The sequence below is a fragment of the Lepus europaeus genome, chromosome 19, assembly GCF_033115175.1.
Source record: "Lepus europaeus isolate LE1 chromosome 19, mLepTim1.pri, whole genome shotgun sequence".
NCBI lineage: Eukaryota > Metazoa > Chordata > Mammalia > Lagomorpha > Leporidae > Lepus > Lepus europaeus.
Window position 1 is genome coordinate 18,123,709 of NC_084845.1, and position 21,077 is coordinate 18,144,785.

The following is a 21,077-nucleotide window of genomic DNA, read 5'->3' on the forward strand; positions in this document are numbered from 1 at the left end:
TTTTAACAGCTTAAGACTGAATTCACAAACCATACAATTCACCTATTTAGAGTGTACGGCTCAACAGCTCTTACTACTGCATGTATCTTCCGATCAATCTTAGAACATTTGCATTTCCCAAAAAGAAACCCGCACCACTGAACTGTCGTTCTGTCAACGGTCACGCCCGCCAAGCCTTAGACAACCTCCTGCGCTGGACATGTCATGTACACGAGATCATGTAATAGGCAGTCCTTCGTGCCTGGCTTCTTTCCTCTGGCATGTTTTCAAAATTCACCTGCGTTGTGGCACATACTGGCAATCAATTTCAAAACCATCAAATAACCTGCTATTGTATGGAATCAGCTACTTTTATCCATTCATTCATCAGCTGGACTCTTGGGTTGTTTGTACTTTTCGACTAGCACAACCATGCTGCTAGGAACCAGCATGTACAACCTTTGGGTGGGCATGTTTTCATCTTCCCTGGGTATATAGTTGGCAGCAGAACAGCTAAGATTATACAGAAACCCTGTGTTTAACTTGAGGAATGGCTAGACTACTTTCCACAGCAGCTGCATCATTTAAATTTCCTACCAGCCACGTAGAGCGATTCTAATTTCTCCACACCTTCATCTACATTTGTAACCTTTTTAAAAAATATACATGTATTTATTTATCTATTGAAAGTTACAGAGAGAGAAAGAGAGAGATCCTCCATCTGCTGGTTCACTCCCCAGATGGCTTTAATGGCCAGGACTGGGCCAGGCCAAAGCCAGGAGTTTCTTCCAGGTCCAGGGACTAAGTTTTATGTTTTTTTTTTTTTAAGATTTATTTATTTAGACTGGTGTCGCGGCTCACTAGGCTAATCCTCCACCTGCAGCGCCGGCCCCCCGGGTTCTAGTCCCGGTTGGGGCGCCGGATTCTGTCCAGGTTGCTCCTCTTCCAGTTCAGCTCTCTGCTGTGGTCCGGGAAGGCAGTGGAGGATGGTGTAGGTCCTTGGGCCCTGCACCTGCATGGGAGACCAGGAGGAAGCACCTGGCTCCTGGCTTCGGATTGGCGCAGCGTGCCAGCCATAGCGGCCATTTGGGGGGTGAACCAACAGAAAGGAAGACCTTTTTCTCTCTCTCTCTCATTAATTCTGCCTGTCAAAAAAATAAATAAAAATAAAATAAAATAAAATTTTATTTGAAAGTCAGAGTTACACGGAGAGAAGAGAGGCAGAGAAGGAGAGGCAGAGAGAGAGAGGTCTTCCATCCAATGGTTCACTCCCCAGATGGCCGCAACGGCTGGAGCTGTGCCAATCCGAAGCCAGGAGCTTCTTCCTGGTCTCCCATGTGGGTGCAGGGGCCCAAGGAGTTGGGCCATCCTCTACTGCATTCCCGGACCATAGCAGAGAGCTGGACAGCCAGCACTTCAGGCCAGGGCATTAACCCGCTGCGCCACAGCGCCGGCCCCAGTGCTTCTTTTGTTAAATTTGATTCCTAAGTATTTTATTCTTTTTATTGGTACCGTACATGAAATTGTTCTCTTAATTTCATTTTTGACTTGCTCATTGCTATTATATGTAATTAACTTTTAAATATTTTGTATCCTGCACTTTGCTGAATTAGTTTGTTAGCTTTGATAGTTTTTTAGTGGGCTGTATAAATAAGATTATGCCATCTATAAATATAGTTTTACTTCTTCCTTTTCAATTTGGAGGACTTACATTTTTATTTTCTTGCCTAAATTCTCTGACTAGACTGTCCAGTAAGCACAGGTGGCAAAAGCAGACATCCTTGTCTTGTTCCCAATCTTAGGGGAAAGCTTCCAGTCTTCACCATGTATTATGTATTAGGTCTTGTTAGCAAATGCCCTCTCTGAGGCTGAAGTTCACTTCTGGTCCTAGGTGGTTGAGTGTTTCTACACTTTTTACAATACAACAACCCCCATGTTGAAATCTATCAAATGCTTTCGTCATCTGAGAAAAGAGGATGGGTTTTGTCCTTCATCTTATTGACATGGTAGGTTCATCGGCTCCGTTCATGGTTCAAGTTGTACATGCTATGAGGAAATGTCTGATTTTTTTTTCACATGTTTTTTGCATCTTTTGCAGTACTGACAACAACAAACAAATATACCAACAGATCTCTCAACAATATCTTTTGTACTCCTGGCATAAAAATGATTTGTTCCTAGTGTGTGACACATTTAATGTGTTATTTTCTTTCCTAGTGTTAGGACTTTCATTTCACTGTACTATATAAGTAGGACTAGTCACTGAGTTTCATTTTCTAACATTACCTGGGTTGCAAACAGTTCATCCTCATTGTTCCCTGATTCCTTATTTGTAATTTTTCTTCTCTATTTGTAATGATGTCAACAAAATCAACCGGGTTCTAGTCCCGGTTGGGGCACCGGATTCTGCCCCGGTTGCCACTCTTCCAGGCCAGCTCTCTGCTGTGGCCCGGGAGTGCAGTGGAGGATGGCCCAAGTGCTTGGGCCCTGCACCTGCATGGGAGACCAGGAGAAGTACCTGGCTCCTGCCTTTGGATCAGCGTGGTGTGCTGGCTGTGGTGTGCTGGCCGCGGTGCGCCAGCCGCGGCAGCCATTGGAGGGTGAACCAACGGCAAAGGAAGACCTTTCTCTCTGACTCTCTCTCTCACTGTCCACTCTGCCTGTCAAAAAAAAAAAAAAAAAAAAAGAAAAAGAATATCAAAATCAGTACTTGCAGCACTTCTGCAGTCATTTCAGACAGGGTTGGGGAATATCATCTGGATATATATATATAACATATAATATTTATATATATTTATAATATTTGGATACTTATAGCATCATTGGCAGGCCATACAAAATTATCAACTTATATTGAACTATACTGAATCTGTTCTTTTTCTATCAATATCACACTGACATGAGAATTGGTGAGAAAATTATCTTAAACTGACATAAAAAAAAGAACAAACAAGTTCTCAAGTGGTTTTCAAAAATTAGCCTTCTACAGATTTGAATTTTCAGTCCCATCTGTGGTTCCTTGGCAGGGCCAAACCAAGTGATTTTGCAGGTATTACACGGCCCGCAGGCTGGACGTTCCCTGTCCCAGTTTAGGTCATAAATAGAATGGTGAAACATTGCAGCTGCCCGATGTCTGTGCTTCCAGCTGTGGTCAGCCTTTTGGTTCAGCTCTCACACACAGAGGAGCAGAGGATGGAGACAGCAGGGGTCAGTGCAAGACGCTCCAGCTCTGGGATTAGGTGGATGGGATTTGAATTTTAGCTCTGTCACAGGTGCTGGGGGAGTCTCAGGCAAGTCACTTAACACTTCTGAGTCCAACTTCATATCTTGTAAAACAGAGAGAGCAGAACATAGCAGGATGTTTTCAGGATTGAAAATTTTAATCTATGTGTACAATGTACATATATATGTACGCACTCATCTTTCCCCTGGAAACAATGGTTCAGTATTTGCCTAGTTCAGCATTCTCAGCCACTGCGTTGATTTTGGAAAAAAACCAAAACTACCCACGATGCAATGCAGAGAGGCAGAGGGGCTGCTCCACTTCCAATCCTGCTCTCTGCTAAGGCCCGGGAAAGCAGTAGAAGATGGCCCAAGTCCTTGGGCCCCTGCACCTGCATGGGAGACCCAGAAGAAGCTCCTGGCTCCGGATCAGTGTAGCACTGGCTGTTACGGCCAATTGGGGAGTGAACCATCAGATGGAAGATATCTCTCTCTCTCTCCCTGCCTCTCCTCCTCTGTGTAACTCTTTCAAATAAAAAAACAAAACAAAACAAAAAAAAAAACAAAAAAAACCAAAAAACTCAATGCCCAAAAACTTGGAATTCATGCAGCTTTTGCATAATAAGGTCCATGAACTCTTTGAATACTCTTTGCATGGATTTCAAATTTATCTTTTAATTCCACTGTCCACCAACTTTTTGAAGTTTCCTGTACACTACACACTTAGTCCTTGACTTATCAATTTTAAATGAAAATTTTTACTTCTAGCTATGAAAGATGAAGAAATCAAACTGTCTCCATAATCTTTTACCTTCTCATTCCTCTTCTAACTAGTGTTGTTATTGTTATTACATTATATAACATTAAAAATTATTACTACATTGTTTATATCATTTTGTTTTATAATTTTTTTTTGACAGGCAGAGTGGACAGTGAGAGAGAGAGAAAGGTCTTCCTTTTCCGTTGGTTCACCCCCAATGGCCGCTGCGGCCGCGCACTGCACTGATCCCAAGTCAAGAGCCAGGAGCTTCTCCTGGTCTCCCATGCAGGTGCAGGGCCCAAGCACTTGAGCCGTCCTCCACTGCCTTCCCGGGCCATTGCAGAGAGCTGGACAGGAAGAGGAGCAACCGGGACAGAATCCAGCACCTCGACTAGGACTAGAACCCGGCGTGCCAGCGCCACAGGCGGAGGATTAGCCTAGTGAGCCGCTTGTTTTATAATTTTTAAATAAATTGAGCATCAATAGCAACTGAGTAGATTCCTTTTTTTTTTTTTTTTTTTTTAAGATGTATTTGTTTGAAAGGCAGAGTTACAAGGAGAGGAGAGACAGAGTGAGACAGCTTCCATTTGCCAGTTTATTCCCTAAAGCTGGGCCACATCAAAACCAGGAGCCTGGAACTCTATCCAGGACTACCAGATGAGTGCCAGGGGTCCAAGCACTTGGGTCATCTTCTGCTGCCTTCCCAGGAGCTTTAGCAGGGAAGTGGATAGGAAGTGGAGCAGCCAGGATTTGAACTGGCACTCGTATAGGCAGTGGCCTAAGCCACAATCCTTGCCAGCCCCTGTGTATAGAAGTCTTAACATTACAACAGTAATTAAATTTGAGCCCCACCGACAGTCTTTCTATTGTTTGTCCATTTATCTCTTGGCAATAAGGGGTTTTTCCTCTTCCAACTGTTCCAGGTATTGTTAAAAATTGTATTTCTTGGGGCCGGCTCTGTGGTGCAGTTGGTTAATCCTCTGCCTGCATCGCTGGCATCTCATATGGGTATCTGTTCTGGTCCCAGCTGCTCCTCTTCCAATCCAGCTCTCTGCTATGGCCTGGTAAAGCAGTTGTAGATGGCCCAAGTGCTTGGGCCCCTGCACCTGCACGGGAGACCAGGAAGAAGCACCTGGCTCCTGGCTTCGGATCAGTGCAGCTCTGGCCATGGCAGCCATCCGGGGAGCGAACCAGCGAAAGGAAGACCTTTCTCTCTGTCTCTCCCTCTGTCTATAACTCTATCTCTCAAATAAATAAATAATCTTTAAAAAAATTGTATTTCTCAGAATCAAGAGAGTTCACATAGTGTTGATATACATGCAGCCAACTGAATTAAATGTGACAATCACTTCCTTTTCCTTGAGTATTTTGGTCTGCCTCCTTCATGGCCTTTGGATATTAAATATCACCATGGAAAAGTTGGGAGCCAGATGGACCTGGCTTTGGAAAGAATGAGGTGCATGGGAAGGGTGGATCAGGAACCAAAGAGGGACAGTAACAGGAAGACTGAAGTCACGTTTGCCTTCTGGCTGGGACAATGGCTTGGGCAGAAAGACAAGAGCCTGTTTCCCCTTGTGGGTAACTTTTTGTCCAGCAATCTCACAAAGCTTTATCTTGCTAATGATTTTTCTAGGCCAATTATTCCAGCAACCCATGACCTCCCAATTCATAGGTTTAATTTTTCTTTTATTTTTGGGGAGTTTTCTTCAATTGTATCTTTAAGCTTCTTTTTTCTTTCTCACTGTTTTAGTTGTCTACTTTTGGGTTGGGATATACATCATGCATGCCTACAGCTGGCACTCTGTCCCCAACATTTTAGGTTTACTAATACATCTGCTTGTTTTCATCATTCTGTCAACGTTTCTCTCTGTGCTTTCTGCAGATTCAGGTCTTGATTTTTATCTTGGTTATCATGGTTTTATCTTCTAATGCTGTTTCTTGTCCATGTTCTGCCAGCTCATGTTCATTTTGTTGCCTTCCTAAACCTCCTTGAAAAGGTATAAACCTTCTCACCTCTCTCTGAATTCATCTACGTGTGATGTCTACGAGGATACTTCAAACAGCTTGTGGGACATGTAACTAAAAGTTTCGGACAGGTATGTAGCTTCGTTGTTAAGACGCCCACATCCTACCCTGGAGTGCCTGGGTTCAATATCCGGCTAATGTGCGTCCCGGAAGGCAGTAGGTGATGGCTCCAGAGACCTGGACGGAGTTCCCAGCTCCTGGTTTCAGACCCACCCAACCAGCCATTATGGGAATCTGGGGAATCATCCAACACATGGCAGCTCTGTCTATCCATCTCTCAAAAAAAAAAAAGTTTACTATGATGCAAAAATTTTCAAATTCACACATACATGGAATCTTCCAAAAGTTCATGAAAAATGTGTATTATAAAAGACCTATGCATAAATTTCCAAACTGCTTCACATAAAATATAATTTTTTAAAAGATTTAATTGAATGGCAAAGTTACAGACGGAGAGATAGAGAGATCAAGGTAGAGATCGAGATCTTCCATTTACTGGTTCACTCCCCAAATGGCTGCAATGGCCAAGGCTGGGCCAGGCCGAAGCCAGGAGCCTGAACTCCATGAAGGTCTCCCACGTGGGCAACAGAGGCCCAGGTACTTGGGCCATATTCTGCTGCTTTCCCAGGCACGTTAGCAAGGAGCTGGATCAGAAGTGGAGCAGCCAGGACTTGAACTGGTGCTCATATGGGATGTCGGTGTTGCAGGCAATAGCTTAACGCACTGCACCACAATGCCAGCCCCATAAACTTATCTTCTAATTTCATCTTTTTCCATGAACATTCTTAACTTCCTTCATGCTTTATTGTGCATTTTTTAACGTGACAATATTGTCTTTGCTATAAAATTTTTCTGGTGTGTTCTTCATCGATCATTTGTTTTCGTTTCTCTCCCTTTTTTTCCTCATGGTCTCACTGTACAGATCTCTGGACAGTTGCTTCCTGATTCTTGGGCCTTTCTGAATGTGGCAAGTTCTCATTAGACCAGCCACTGACGGGAAATCCATGTTGGGGAGAGGCCAGGGGCAAGGAATATCAGTTACGATGCACAATGGTTTACAAGAGTGGGTCCTTCCCTCCATTTCTGTCTGTGGAGCTTGGGAGCTCCAGGTGTTCAGAATGCAAGCTGTCTCTCTCTACTCCCCTTTCTACTGACCTGTGTTGTCTCTGCAATTCTGTCAGTACTCTTGCTTGCTTTCTTCCAGGAAAGCTTCTAGCATTTCTCCCAACACCTGTGCCCATGTCTCTTCAGGACAGTGCCGCCAGAAACACAGGAAAACTCTGCTCTCACACGCTTCATCTGAAACGCGTGGCTGTGAGAGTCCTCTCTTGGCATCCTTGCACACTCCTACATGTCCCACCAGATCTGGTGGCCCTCTGGATTAGGGACCTCTGCACTTTCTTGACAGACAGAATGAGGCTGTTTTTCATTGTCCTTGGTAAGAAAAGCAGGGCCTGACCTCTTTAGGTGGCCACTTTAAAATGAGAAGCAATTTCAGCAATTTAACTCAAAATTAGGAACAACTTAAACTATCCAAAACTGGGAAGTACAGAAATGGTAAAATAACTGAGGATAAAGACTTCAAAAATATTAAGTGATGTAACCCATAATCAATTACATAACAAATGTGAAAGTCTCATGAAAATATGTAAAATGGGAAAATACAGAAAAAGTGTGAGCTTTAATATCAGATAAAGCAATTATATAAACTGTATATTGGGGTCATACACAAGTAAAAGACACACATACGGGGTGAAGAATGAAGGGGGAAGTGAAAGGTTCTGTTAAGGGTAGAGAGTACTGGGGAATGTTTTTCATTGTAAAAATCTGTTACTGTCACAGTAGTTCATACAATTAAAAAAAACAATACGTGCTTAAAAAATAAAAAGAGGGAAGACTGCTGTTACCATGTCCAGTAAACACGAGCCATTAAAAATGCCTACTTGGCTCTCCTACTTGCTGGCACTAATGATCTCCTCCCCCAGAGCTGAGCTCCATAAAGCACATCCTCCTGTCTAGTTCCAAGCCAGATCTCTCACAGCGGCCAGCAGCCTCCCCTTCACCACTGCCTACCCCACCGCCTGCAACACAAGAGGCTGGACTTCCCTGCGATGAGACTGATACTTAGCACTGACAACCGGCCAGGCACCATGAGGGCACTCAGCAAGCCTGAACATAGGCTGTGCCTTTGTTTTGTGGATAAGAAAGGGCAGCAAAAAAGTTGTTGGCACTCAAAGGACAGTTTAAAGTGACCAGGCTCTGGAGACAGCCAGATTAAATGAAATATATACAAATGCATCTAAAACAGTACCAAAGCAAATTCAATAGAGGGTGTTTAAAAAAATTTCTGAGGCCAGCATTGTGCTACAGAGGATCTAGCCACTGTCTAGAACACCAGCATCCCATGTAGGTACAGAGGTTCAAGTCCTGGCTTCTCTACTTCCAATTCAGCTCCCTGCAAAGGTGCCCAGGAAACCAGTGGAAGACAGCTGAAGTGCTTGGGCCCCTGCCTCGGGTGTGAGAGACCCAGGTGGAATTCCTGGCTCCTGGCTTCCACCTGGGCCAGCCCTGGGGTTATTGCAGCCATCTGGGGAGTGAACCAGAGGATGGAAGATCTTTCCCCTTCTCTGTAACCCTGCCTTTCAAACAAATAAGTCTTCCTAAAAATTTCTAATTTTTAAAAAAATTTTAAAATTAAATTTTTTTTTTTAAATTTCTAAGGAAAATTTAACACAATGGCTAAGGTAGTATGAAAGTAACTTTTTAATATAAAAAAAAATCTGAGAAAGGATATGATCACTTAAAATCAGTACCTGTTCCTTCGACTTTCAAGTTACTGTTTCAGGTTTCCTATTTTTCAAATACTAAAAAACTATTTAAGAAGTAATTTTAAAAGCATAAACTCACAGTGTACTTGTCTGTTTTCAAGATTTTTTTAAATCTCTGAATAAATATAACTAATTAAAAGTATTTAAAAATTGTAAAAAGTACTTTCATTAAAAACTAGTGCAGCAATTTTGATGAGGATAAGTTATAACCCACAGACACAAAACAGAAGCCAATTTTCCCTTCTCAAATATTCCCTATCTCACAATGTGAAACTGGACTAAGTTGTAAGAGCGCATTTCTGATGGCATAATGCACTGGCATAACAACACTCTGGTGTATTATGGTGCACAAGATCTCCTCCATCCGGAGAGCTCTATGGGACAGAGCTGATCCAGATAACCCAGGCAGAAATGGAAACCAAGTGCCCCTGCAGCGGTATCACCATGCTTGAGAGATGGTCACGCTACCCAAGGACTCCTCTTGTGACAAAGAGGGGAAAAAGCCTATGTTATGAGAAGTTAAAGGGAAAATGCAGCAGCACGCTGAGCGCAGCCCTAGGTCTCAGGGGACACGGGTGGCGGGAGCGGAGAAACAGCGGGGGGAGTGCCTGTGTCACAGCTTCCTAGATGGCATGTGAGGCGCAAACAGGAACTGGCCGAGCTTCTCTTTCTCCTTCTCCTCTCTTCTAAAACAATCTCGCCCACACATCCCCGAGCTGGCAATATGAAAACGTCCGTTTCCAACGCAGATGGGACGCCTGCCTTGGGACCCACAGCTCCAGCCTGCTTCACTCCGTAGCTCTCCTGGGCCGGGCACAGCCAACCCTGAACTCATCACTTCCTGTCTTGCTTCTGCCGGATGGCGGATTTGGCTGCTCCGGCTGCTCCGTATCCCTGCTCTTGCCAGGTAGCCTCTGAATGCATGGAGTTTCCCATTGTTGAGTGTTTCTGTCTCCCTGCTATTGACGGTGGATCCCTCGGACCGCGTCTCAGTTTGTGCTAACAGGTGACTCGGGGTGGCCCTGGTTTGTGTCAGGAGGGGAGTGTGGACTGATCCCATAGAGAAAGGATGACAGAAGCTCCATGTTTGGGACCCTTTTACAGATCTTGGCCCGAGCATCTCTCTCCCTATAAAACTATGACCACAAGGACAGCCCCTTCCTGAGTCCTGGGAGCTGGTCCAGTGCATTACTGAACCCAAGCAGGTGGTGGAAGCCTGAGAGCTGGTAACCAGCTGAACCAGAATAGGGTCATGACGGAGCCCCAGACTTGTAGCAGGTGCCTGCAGGGAGGCAAGTTTGGTGGAGAACAGCACCCTCAACCCGTGAAGCTTGGCCTGCCTCGGGGTAGTTGGGCATCAGAAGCCACCGCACCTTCGGATCTGCTCCTCCCACTGTGTCCACTGTCTCAGTGAGTGGCACGTCCACACCCACCTATCCAGCTGCCGGGACAGAGCAGAGCAGGTCAGGCGGACAACTCCTCCCTCTCAACAGCCTTCCGCACAATGAGTCAAGACACGGCCTTCCAAGTCTGCTTCCTCAAAGCTCTTGACTATTTGTCATTTCTCCCCAACTCCTTCCAGCTAATAAAACCAGACACGGTCAGATCTTCTGTCCTGTACCAGTCTCCTCACTGCTCATAAAATCCTGCCCACAGGTACCTTCTCTGGTATGGTCCTTGTCGGATTTACTCCTACCTCAGAGGGTGTTTGCTTGCTGTTCCCTATGCTTTGAATGCTTTGACACAGGGGTGAGCATTGTGGCACAGTGATTAAGCTGCTGTCCACAACACCAGCATCCCGTATCAGAGCGCCAGTTCAAATCCTGGCTGCTGCTTCTGATCCAGCTCCCTGCTAATGTGCCAGGGAAGGCAGCGGATGATAGCTCAAGTGCTAGGGTCCCTGCTGCCCACATGGGAGACCTGGATACAGTCCTAGGCTTCCAGGCTGTTTGCAGACATATGGGGAGTGAACCAGTGAATAGAAGATCCCTCTGTCCCTCTGCTTATCACATAAATTTAAAAAACAAATGTTCTGACAGATCTTGACTTGGCTGGTTCCCTCTTTTCATCTAAACCTTGGTTGGCACGCCTTGTCCCAAAGTGGTCTGCTTAACTTCCCCGTCACAAGTAGCCTCCTAGTCATCCAGTTGACTTCTACCATATGATTTATTTTCATTCTCTTTCTGAAATCGTTCCCTGCATCAGAATTGAGCTCCGTATCACACTCAAAGCTGTAGTTACTCATTTATTACATATGCTAATTGGACATTCAGTTACTGATGGATCCACTAAATTGGGTTATCTCGGCAGTTTCTATGGTTTCAGCTTTGTCCTTCTCAGCTCTGTTCCCCACACTATAGGCCAAGCCATCCTTCTAAAATCCTAACAGACGACAACACTGCCCCATTACACCAGGGCTCATGACCACATGCAGAGGTGGCTTGAGCTCTGAGGCACAGACGACAGGTCTCCGCAGTTCCCCACTCCCAGTGCAGCCCCCTCCCTGTCTGTGCTCCCGCAATGCCCACCACTTCCAAGGCTCTCATCTTGAATTTCCTTCACATGTTTCTCCCTCATGACACTCACCTTTCCTCTCCAGGCTGCCTCGTTAACTCTTACCCACCCTGCAGGTCTTGTTAACCATCACTCCCTCTAGCAAACTGACCTTCCTAGGAGGGGTTCTGGTGACCCTCTGATCTGCTCTCAGAACTGTCCCTCTGCATCAGAGCACTATGACTTTGCACATCCTGTCATTGTCCAAGCACTTGCCTGTAACCTTCTCCAGGGTGGTAGGTACTCAATACATATTTACTGAGGGGCCAGGGCTGTGGTGCAGTGGGTTAAAGCCCCAGCCTGCAGTGCCAGCATTCCATATGGGCACAAGTTTGAGTCCTGGCTGCTCCACTTCCCATCCAGCTCCCTGTTAATGCGCTGGGGAAAGCAGCGGAGGATGGTCCAAGTCCTTGGGCTTCTGCAACCACACGAAGACCAGGAAGAAGTTCCTGGTTCTGGGCTTCGGATCGGTTCAGCTCCGGCCATTGTGGCCATCTGGGGAGTAAACCAGCAGATGGAAGACCTCTCTCTCTGTCTCTACCTCTCTCTGTAACACTGTCTTTCAAATAAATAAAAGTAAGTATTTTTCTCTATTTTTTAAAAATTTATTTGACAGGTAGAGTTATAGACAGTGAGAGAGAGAGACAGAGAGAAAGGTCTTCCTTCCGTTGGTTCACTCCCCAAATGGCCACTATGGCCGGTGCTGCGCCAATCCGAAGCCAGGAGCCAGGTTCTTCCTCCTGGGCCATCCTCCACTGCCTTCCTGGGCCACAGCAGAGAGCTGGACTGGAAGAGGAACAACCAGGACTAGAACCTGGTGCCCATATTGGATGCCGGCGCTGAAGGCAAAGGATTAACCAAGTGAGCCACGGCGCCGGCCCCCAATAATAAGTCTTAAAAAAAAGAAATATACTGGGATTCTACACAGATTGGTTTTAAAATATATATTTTACTGAACACATTTATCATGCTGGAAAATCTGTTGCCAGATCCAGGAATCTGTTATTCATTCCAGGTTCCCCAGTGTTTAATTCAATGTTATCCACAGAGCAGGTACTCAGTAAAGACAGGTGAAAGTGTGACAGCTTCCTTAACCCAGTGCAAGTAAAGAAGGGAATCAAAGATGCTCAGGTTTCTTGAGGATGTGTTATTTTACGTAAGCACACTGGCAAGGCCACCGTAAGCTTTAAGCTAAAGAGTTAAACTTAGAGTTTATCAAGCTGGAGTTATGGTGGCAATGGGTTAAGCTGCTGCTTGCCCTGCCAGCAGCCCGTATCAGAGTGCCCGTTTGAGTCCCAGCTACTGTGCCTAGGAAGGCAACAGAAGATGGCTCAAGTACTTGGGCTCCTGCTACCCACACAGGAGATCCATATGAAGTTCTGGGCTCCTGGTTTCGGCCTGGCCAAGCCCCAGCTGTTGTGGCCATTTGGGGAGTGAACCAATGAATGAAAGATCTCTGTGTCTCTCTCCCTTTCTGTCACTTTGCCTTTCAAATAATAAATCAATCTTTAAAAATTAACTTGTAGTTACAACTGTTACATAATCTCTTCCACGTGTCTTCTTGCTAAGCAGTTATTTGTGTTTAATTGTGGCTCTACGCCCACACAGGGATGGCTCAGCCCTTATTCAAGATACCTATGTTAGTAAACAAGCACCACACTGCTTAATTCTAGGGAATCTGAAGTACTAAAGAGATGTGAGTAAAATTTTTCTTGACAAGACTACCAACTATTACCCAACAATAAGAATTATTATCCTTTGATGCCTTGATAACATGTAAATATATACACTTAGACACATGCTATACTCATAAGGTGAGATGACAGATTTTAAGAACAAACACATGAGGGGCCAGCGCTGAAGCATAGTGGGTAAAGCCGCCGCCTGCAGTGCCAGCATCCCATATGGGCACTGGTTCAAGTCCCAGCTGCTCCACTTCCAATCCAGCTCTCTGCTGTGGCCTGGGAAAGCAGTAGAAAATGGACCAATCCTTGGGCCCTGCACCCATGTGGGAGACCCAGAAGAAGCCCCTGGCTTCGGATCGGCACAGCTATGGCCCTTATGGCCAATTGGGGAGCAAACCAGCAGATGGAAGACCTCTGTCTCTCTCTGCCTTTCTTCTCTCTGTGTAACTTTGACTTTCAAATAAATAAATAAATCTTAAAAAAAAAAAAAAAAAAAAAAAACCATGGGGCAGGCATTTAGTGCAGCTTAGACACCATCTGGACACCCACATCCCATATCAGAGCGCCTGGGTTCCACGTCTCAGCCTCACTACTGATACCAGATTCCTGGCATGCTCACCTGGGAGGCAGCAGGTGATGGCTCAAGAAATTGGGTCCCTGCCACCATGTGGGATACTTGGAATGAGGCCCTGTCCCAACTGTTGTGGCATTTAGGGGGTGAACCAGAGGATAAAAGATCTCTCCATTTCTCTCTCTGCTTTTCAAATAATAAATAAAATCATACTTGAAGTTATTCATAGAAATTATATGTCATTCAAAGAGGTTTCCTTTGGAGAATCATTCCAATAACAGGACCAAAGCTCAAGAGGTTGTAGAAAACTTTCCCTGGGAAATGCCTTTATTATTATTATTATTATTATTTTTGACAGGCAAAGTTAGACAGTGAGAGAGAGAAAGACAGAGAGAAAGGTCTTCCTTTTTCTGTTGGTTTACCCTCCAAGTGGCCGCTATGGCCAGCGCGTTGTGGCCAGTGCACCACGCTGATCCGAAGCCAGGAGCCAGGTGCTTCCTCCTTGTCTCCCATGCGGGTGCAAGGCCCAAGCACTTGGGCCATCCTCCACTGCACTCCCTGGCCACAGCAGAGAGCTGGACTGGAAGAGGAGCAACTGGGACAGAATCCGGCGCCCCGACTGGGACTAGAACCTGGTGTGCCAGTACCGCAGGCGGAGGATTAGCCTAGTGAGCCGTGGCACTGGCCAGGAAATGCCTTTAGATACTGCATCAATTCCTTTTCTTTCCTTCTTTTTAAAATTGTATTTACTTATTTGAGAAAGAGACAGAGAGTTCCCTTCTACTGGTTGACTCCCAAAATGCCCTCAATGGCCAGGGCTGGGCTGGTGCCAAATTCAGGAACTCAATCCAGGTCTCCCATGTAAGTGACAAGGACACAACCATTTGAGCCATCACCACTGCCTCCCAGGGTCTGCATTAGTAGGAAAATGGAGTCAGGAGCCAGAGCTTGCCATCACACCAGGCACCCCAATATGGGAATACAGTTACCTTAAATGCTAGGCCAAACGCCTGTCCTTCAATCAGCTCTCCTGAAGATTCTCATAATAGATGATAAATCTTGGGCTTTGAAAGTAAGTATTTACTTTTGCAACCAACTGATCATTAGAATCCATGTAAATGAGGTAAGAGATCATGAAACATGAGGGTGCTTCAACAGGTTCATAGAAAATGCAATTAAAAAGTTCATTTTGATACAAGAAATTTAAAAAGCCATGCACAAATGGGGTCTCCAAAAAGTTCACAGAAAATGGCTAACATGAAAAAGGTATGCATCAAAACAAGCTGACCTATTTATTTATATTTTGAGAGGTGGCGAGACAGTTGGGGGGGATAGAGACAGAAAGAGCAATCCCATTTTATGGTTCACTGCATTTTCCAGCTTTGGTTATTGTAGGCATTCAGGAAGAGAACCAGTAGATGGAAGATCTGTATTCATCTCTTCCCTTTCTCTGTCACTCTGCCTTTCAAATCAATTAATCTTAAAAAAAAAAAAAAAAACAACCCACAGTTTAAAGTACTGGCTTTTGATTTTTTTTCCTTCCCCCTATTGCAACCAACAGAAAAAAAAACTTCTGATGGGACTCAGTTTGTACATGCATACATGCAATTACAAGGTCACAAAACAATTCTCAACTCTATGATATATAACAGCATCATTTTCTGATTTCATTAAAAAATGTTACTGCACCAATTTCATAATCCACTGTGAAAAAAATACTGTAGTTTAGAGGAACTGTTATATAATCAGAATTAAGTTGATGAAAAGGAAAACTCACTTGATTATAAAAATTATGATATGTTATTTTAAAACAGGAAGGACCAAAGCCTTGAGATTAGATTCTTCATAGCAAAACCACACTGTGGTAGTCACTCACCTACATGGCTCACTACTGGAAACACTGATGAGTACATCATACAATATCACAAAAACCCCATACCTTGATATTAGAAAACCACAAATCATTCTCATGTAATGTGGCAAGGTAGACAGACGTAAGAAGTCCCATGCAAAGGGCAACGGTTCCACCAACTGTAAATGATACAATCTTCCATAATCTTCTACTGGTACAACCTTTACAAAACACAAAACAGGTAATATCTGGGTTAGTAAAAAGAAGTCACCATTTCCACCTGCCTGTCACTGGTGAGACCTCCCTTGTCACCTGCAATCTGAGGCTCCTTTGGTGATTCCACACACTTGTTTTTGCTCTTGTATTACAGTTTCTACTCCACTGTACCTCACTGTCCAGGCTTCCTTTTTGCCAATTGGAATGTGACTATCTCAAGGACAAGTACGTGACTTTATTTATGCCTATATCCAGCATCGATGAACAACTATCATTTAATTAGGAAGTCTGTTAAATGAGGAAAGAATGCATTACACATCTAGGGTGTAAGCAACCTTTCAGATGATCTACTTACAATGTGTAGTTTACTCATTAAAAGCTGACAAAAAACTTGATTACTTAAAAGCTTTAGAAAGTCCACAGGAAAACATAATCCACAATAACTCAAAGAACATATAAAACAGGAAAAATACTTGTAGCCCATGAATATCTTTACTATAAAACAAATACTTCAAGATAATTAAAAAAAGGAACATTCCAGTAGCAAACAGATTCAGGACACGAATAATAGGTGATACATGAAAGACAAAATGGCCAACAGACAGAGAAGCGATGTTTAAATTCATTTCAATTCAGTAGTGTCAATGAAATGCAAATCAAAGCAATAAGCTATACTTTAAAAACATCTTGGGGCAGGTACTGTGGCGCAGCAGGTGGGGCTGCCTGCTCCACTTCTGATCTAGATCCTTGCTATGGCCTGGGAAGGCAGCAGAGGATGGCCCAGGTCCTTGAGCCCCTGCACCTACATGGGAGACCCAGAGCAAACTCCTGGCTCCTGGCTCCTAGCCTCAGATTGGTGCAACTCTGGCCGTTGTGGCCACTTGGGGAGTGAACTAGAGGACAGAAGACCCCCCCACCCCCGTCTCCCCTTTTCTCTCTGTGTAACTCTATGACTTTCAAATGAATAAATCTTAAAAAAAAAAAAAAAATCTTGGCTGATTTCATAGCATTTGATACATGTATGGAAAACAGACATCTTCAAACACTGCTGTAGAGGAACAAACTGGCTCCTCTCTGCAATGACAACAGGGAGCCACTGAGTCAAGCACACCATCTGACCAGGAATCCTACATCCAGGCATTTACTAGAGGAAATTATGAAAGTCTTGGCCACAAAGGTACTTACCACATTTCTGGTGATTACCAACCCATCTTAACAAGGAATTCAACAAGGAATTAGTTAAGTTCTGCTGCAGCCACACAATGGTAGACTATACAGAGACATTATTTTTTTAAATAAACTGACTCATGCTTATAATAAAAGTAACGATTTACGGAACAGTATGAAGATGTCCGCTTTGCAAAACTAAAAATGAATGTTCATGGGGACGCATGTGCAGACAACACTAAGACAACAAGAAAAAGCCTCATAGGGGGCTGGCTCAGGGTGGGTGCTTAGTGCGAGTATCTTTTCCTTCTTTTTCACTTTTCTTTTACTTTTCAGGATTCTTAAAATTTCTGACATGAGTAAATACTTCTTGGGTAAAGTGAACAATCCCCCAAATTATGTTTTAATTTAAAAGGAAGACAAACTTGAACTTCCACTGCATGAGGTGTTCAAAAAGTACTTTGGGGCCGACACTGTGGCACAGTGCGTTGTCTCTGCCTGCAGCACCAGCATCCTACACGGGCACCAGTTCATGGCTCAGCTGTTCTCCTTCCTATCCAGCTCCCTGCTAATGGCCTGGGAAAGCAGTGGAAGAAGGCCCAAGTGACAGGGTCTCTGTACCCACCTGGGAGACCCAGAAGCTCCTGGCTCCAGATCAGCCCAGCTCAGGCTGTTGCAGCCATATGGGAAGTGAACCAGTGGATGGAAGACCTCTCTCTCTGTCTCTCCCTCTCTCTGTAACTCTGCCTCTCAAATAAAATCTTCTAAATAAACAAATAAAGCAAATTGCTGGGCCCTGCCTTCAGAGGTTAAAAAAAAAAAAGTACTTTTGAAAATACTTTGTGGGCAATCCAGTAACTGCTGGTAGTATCTCCTCCCAGTACAGATCATTTTTATTTAATTAAATTGTTTCCCCAAGTTATCTTACTAGCTCTGGCTGGTAAGAATTAACATGGCTACAAACATAAATTCTTTGAGATATCCAAAGTGGTCAACGAAACGTTTCATGTTTTCTTTTCAAATCTTGACTATGCTTATTTATGAAAGTAACTCAAAGGTAAAAAGATGGTCATGAATGCCATCTGATATCTCTTATCAAATCCTCAGCATTATACAATTTACCAAGTTATGATCACTCCCTTCCTCTTCTCCTCTCAATAAAAACAGAAAAGTTCAGGAATCTCATAGAAAATAAATAAAACATTTTAAATTTTTAAAAAAAGATTTATTTTATTTGAAAGGCAGAGTTACAGAGAAGCAGAGGCAGAGGCAGAGAGAGGTCTTCCATTCACTGGCTGACTCCTCAAATGGCCACAATGGCCAGAGCTGGGTCAATCGGAGCCAGGAGCCTCTTTTGGGTCTCCCATGTGGGTGCAAGGGCCCAAGCACCTGGGCCATCTTCCACTGTTTTCCCAGGCCATAGCAGAGAGCTGGATCAGAAGTGGAGCAGCTGGGATTAGAACCGGTGCCCACGTGGGATGCCAGCACTGCAGGCAGCAGCTTTACCCACTACACCACAGTGCCAGCCTCTCACCTTTCAATATTTTTAAAAAATATTTATTTATTTGACTTGAAAGTCACAGTTACACAGAGGAGAGAGAGAGAGAGAGAGAGAGAGAGAGAGAGAGAGGCCTCCTTCCACTGGTTCACTCCCCAGATGGCTGCAATGGCTGGAGCTGCACCGATCTGAAGCCAGGAGCCAGTCTCCTCCAGGTCTCCCATGCAGGTGCAGGGGTCCAAGGACTTGGGCCATCCTCAACTGCTCTCCCAGCCATAGCAGAGAGCTCGATCAGAAGTGGAGCAGCCGGGTCTCGAAATGGCGCCCATATGGGATTCAGGCAGTGCAAGCGGTTGCTTCACCCACTATGCCACAGCACCGGCCCTCATTTTTCAATATTTTAAAGAAATAAGGAAATTAGCTGAGAAGGTGAGGGTGACTAGGTGAACACACACATAAGACAAAAAAATTAGGAATATTCTAAAATCTGGCAGGGACAAGCATTGCTTTAGAGAGTCAAAGAATCAGATTTTATATGACCGGAAGCTAACGAACAAAGCAACATACCAGCTTTCCTCAAAGCTCTGTAAAGCCAAGATAATCAGACTGCAATCAGAGTTATCAGGGTACCAGAACATATTCATTCAACTGTTAGGTCTATCTAATTTTTGCCCTATTGGAGAATATCTTAATTTACAGGAATAAAAGCAATCCAAAATACTGCTTAAGTTTAAATCACCTACCAGATGGCACTTTATTTTCCAACTTCACATTTTCTTCTTGTACTGGAAAATGCTCAGAAACGTCTGTGGTTTTTATTTCTTTTCTCTGCCGGATGGATATCATCATGTCAAAGACTCACACGCATTGTTCTTCCAAGCGCTCCTACAAACAACAGAGACATGAATGGCCCATCCACGTGTCATCACCGTCGTCTCTTCCCACACACTCTGTACCCACCCATGCTCCCCAAGTCCACTTAGGTCACTTTCCCATCCAAATCAGCCTGCAAGGCTACGCAGGCGGCAACAGGAATACGCACGTAACCACATTCACGAAGCACCTGCTGTCCGGAGCCAGGACGGGGACAAGCCTCTGCCCTTCTTCCAGGAAGCTCCAATTCCCTGCGGATCTTTTCCCTCCCTGAGCCAGGGCAGTTACCATGCAATCTGTCACATAACTAGACAGTTTTATATAACTTCGCACCGCTCAGAGCTGACCACGTGGGAGGTATTCAAGAGTAAATTTGTTGACAGGCAGGCTCAGAAGAGCTGAAATATTTTGTCTTGGGTATCCGAATGTTCTCTAAAACAATTCACACTGCCAGCCTCGGGGATATGCCTCAGTGGTGCTGCGGGCGGGGGTGTGCCAATCAGGGCAGCTGCTCTGCCGGGGAGCACCAGTGGGAGGATCGGCAGGGAGCCGGAGCCTGGTTTTGGAAGCTGCGAGTGGGAGGCGGGGGTGCGCTGGCAGTGAGTAAGCGGCTGCCAGTCCCCGGGAACACCTGGCTTCACTCCCCGCAGGGACGAAGAGCGTCTTCCTCATCATCTATACAATACGACCAGTAAGCCTGACATGTTTGTTTCAGCAGTTTTTATTAATTGCTACAGGTAGAGAGAACTCGCCCGATAGGACAGGACCGACCAACAGGATACAACTCGTTCATTCACGGCAGGCAGACTTAATTGTAAACGCTGGACACCGAGAGGCTGGAACACTGCGGGGTCACCTGGGAGGTGACCCGAACCTCAAGTCACGCCCTCTATAAAGGGGGCAGCGACTTAAATTCCACCATTGCTACCTTCTCACCAGGGGAGACAGAACATCAACACCTACGAAGTGGGCCAGTTACGTGTCAGGCACCGCCGGGGTCCCAGCAACTGTGAAACAAAGTTGCCCCGTTAAATGAACAGGAAAGCTGTCCTCATTAAGCGCTTCACAGGGGGACTCGCAAGCAGTCCTCTGTCCCTGACAGTGACCACCAGCAGGCCGCGCATCCCCGGGCCCGCGCACCTGCGCTCCGCGCGCGCAGCACCTAGCATCCCCACCCCTGGGTGCCCGAGAAGTTCCGCCCCGGCTCCGGGGCTCCCGGGACAGAGCGCGGGCCCTCGCCCCGCCCCGCGGCCAACTGCGGAGAAGTCGCCCCGCAAACTTCCTCACTCGCGACTCCCAGGCCCGGACCCCGCCTCTCGCGCGGCCGCGGGCGCTCCGGGTCCCTCCGGGACGCCCCGAGCCGCCGCGGCCGCGCCTCCCGCGACGGTGCAGCCGGCTCCCGCCCGCCCCGCGGGACCCTCGGGGCCCGCCGCGGCAGCCTGGCGACTGCGCGGCCCCGCGCGGCCCGACACGCAGCCACAGACCTGCGGCCTCCGCCGTCCTCACGCGCGGCTCCGGACGGGGAAGGAGGCCGGCCGGGCGAGGCGGCGCCGAGGGCCTCGGGGGCGGGGCCGCACGTCGGGCCGCAGCGCGCCGCGAGGACAGGGCGGAGCAGGCAGCGGCGGAGCTTTGTGCTACACCCTGCAAATGGGGGGCTGGAGGGGCGTCGACCGCCCCGGGGAAGGGGCGGGCCGGGGAAAAAGGCCGGGCCGCCGCGGCCGCATCCATAGGCCCGAAGAGCCGTCCGTCAAGGCGAGTCCCCGCCCCCTCCCGCGGCGCCCCGCCCAGTCTCGTGCGGCGCCGGCCGGAAGGAAGCGGCGCACTTCCGGCCGCTGTGCCCGCCCCTTA

The 21,077-nt window shown here is 46.1% G+C and overlaps 1 protein-coding gene across 5 annotated transcripts in view; it reads right to left on the reverse strand.

The window, feature by feature from the left end:
* Window positions 1–20,793, reverse strand: part of DPY19L3 (dpy-19 like C-mannosyltransferase 3) — a 90,135-nt gene extending 69,342 nt beyond the window's left edge. For 2 of the 5 annotated variants that reach the window (XM_062178015.1, XM_062178011.1), the window contains exons 1-3: window positions 20,166–20,236; window positions 19,100–19,241; window positions 15,563–15,696 (exon numbers count right to left, since the gene is read on the reverse strand). In XM_062178015.1, the coding sequence (XP_062033999.1) occupies window positions 15,563–15,696; window positions 19,100–19,205 (240 nt within the window). In that variant the 5' untranslated portion in view covers window positions 19,206–19,241; window positions 20,166–20,236. Of the gene's footprint in view, window positions 1–15,562; window positions 15,697–19,099; window positions 19,242–20,157; window positions 20,237–20,713 lie in introns of those variants that run through there. The other 3 variants (XM_062178012.1, XM_062178014.1, XM_062178013.1) reach the window with 3 other exon arrangements.
* Between the last annotated feature and the right edge of the window lie 284 nt (window positions 20,794–21,077).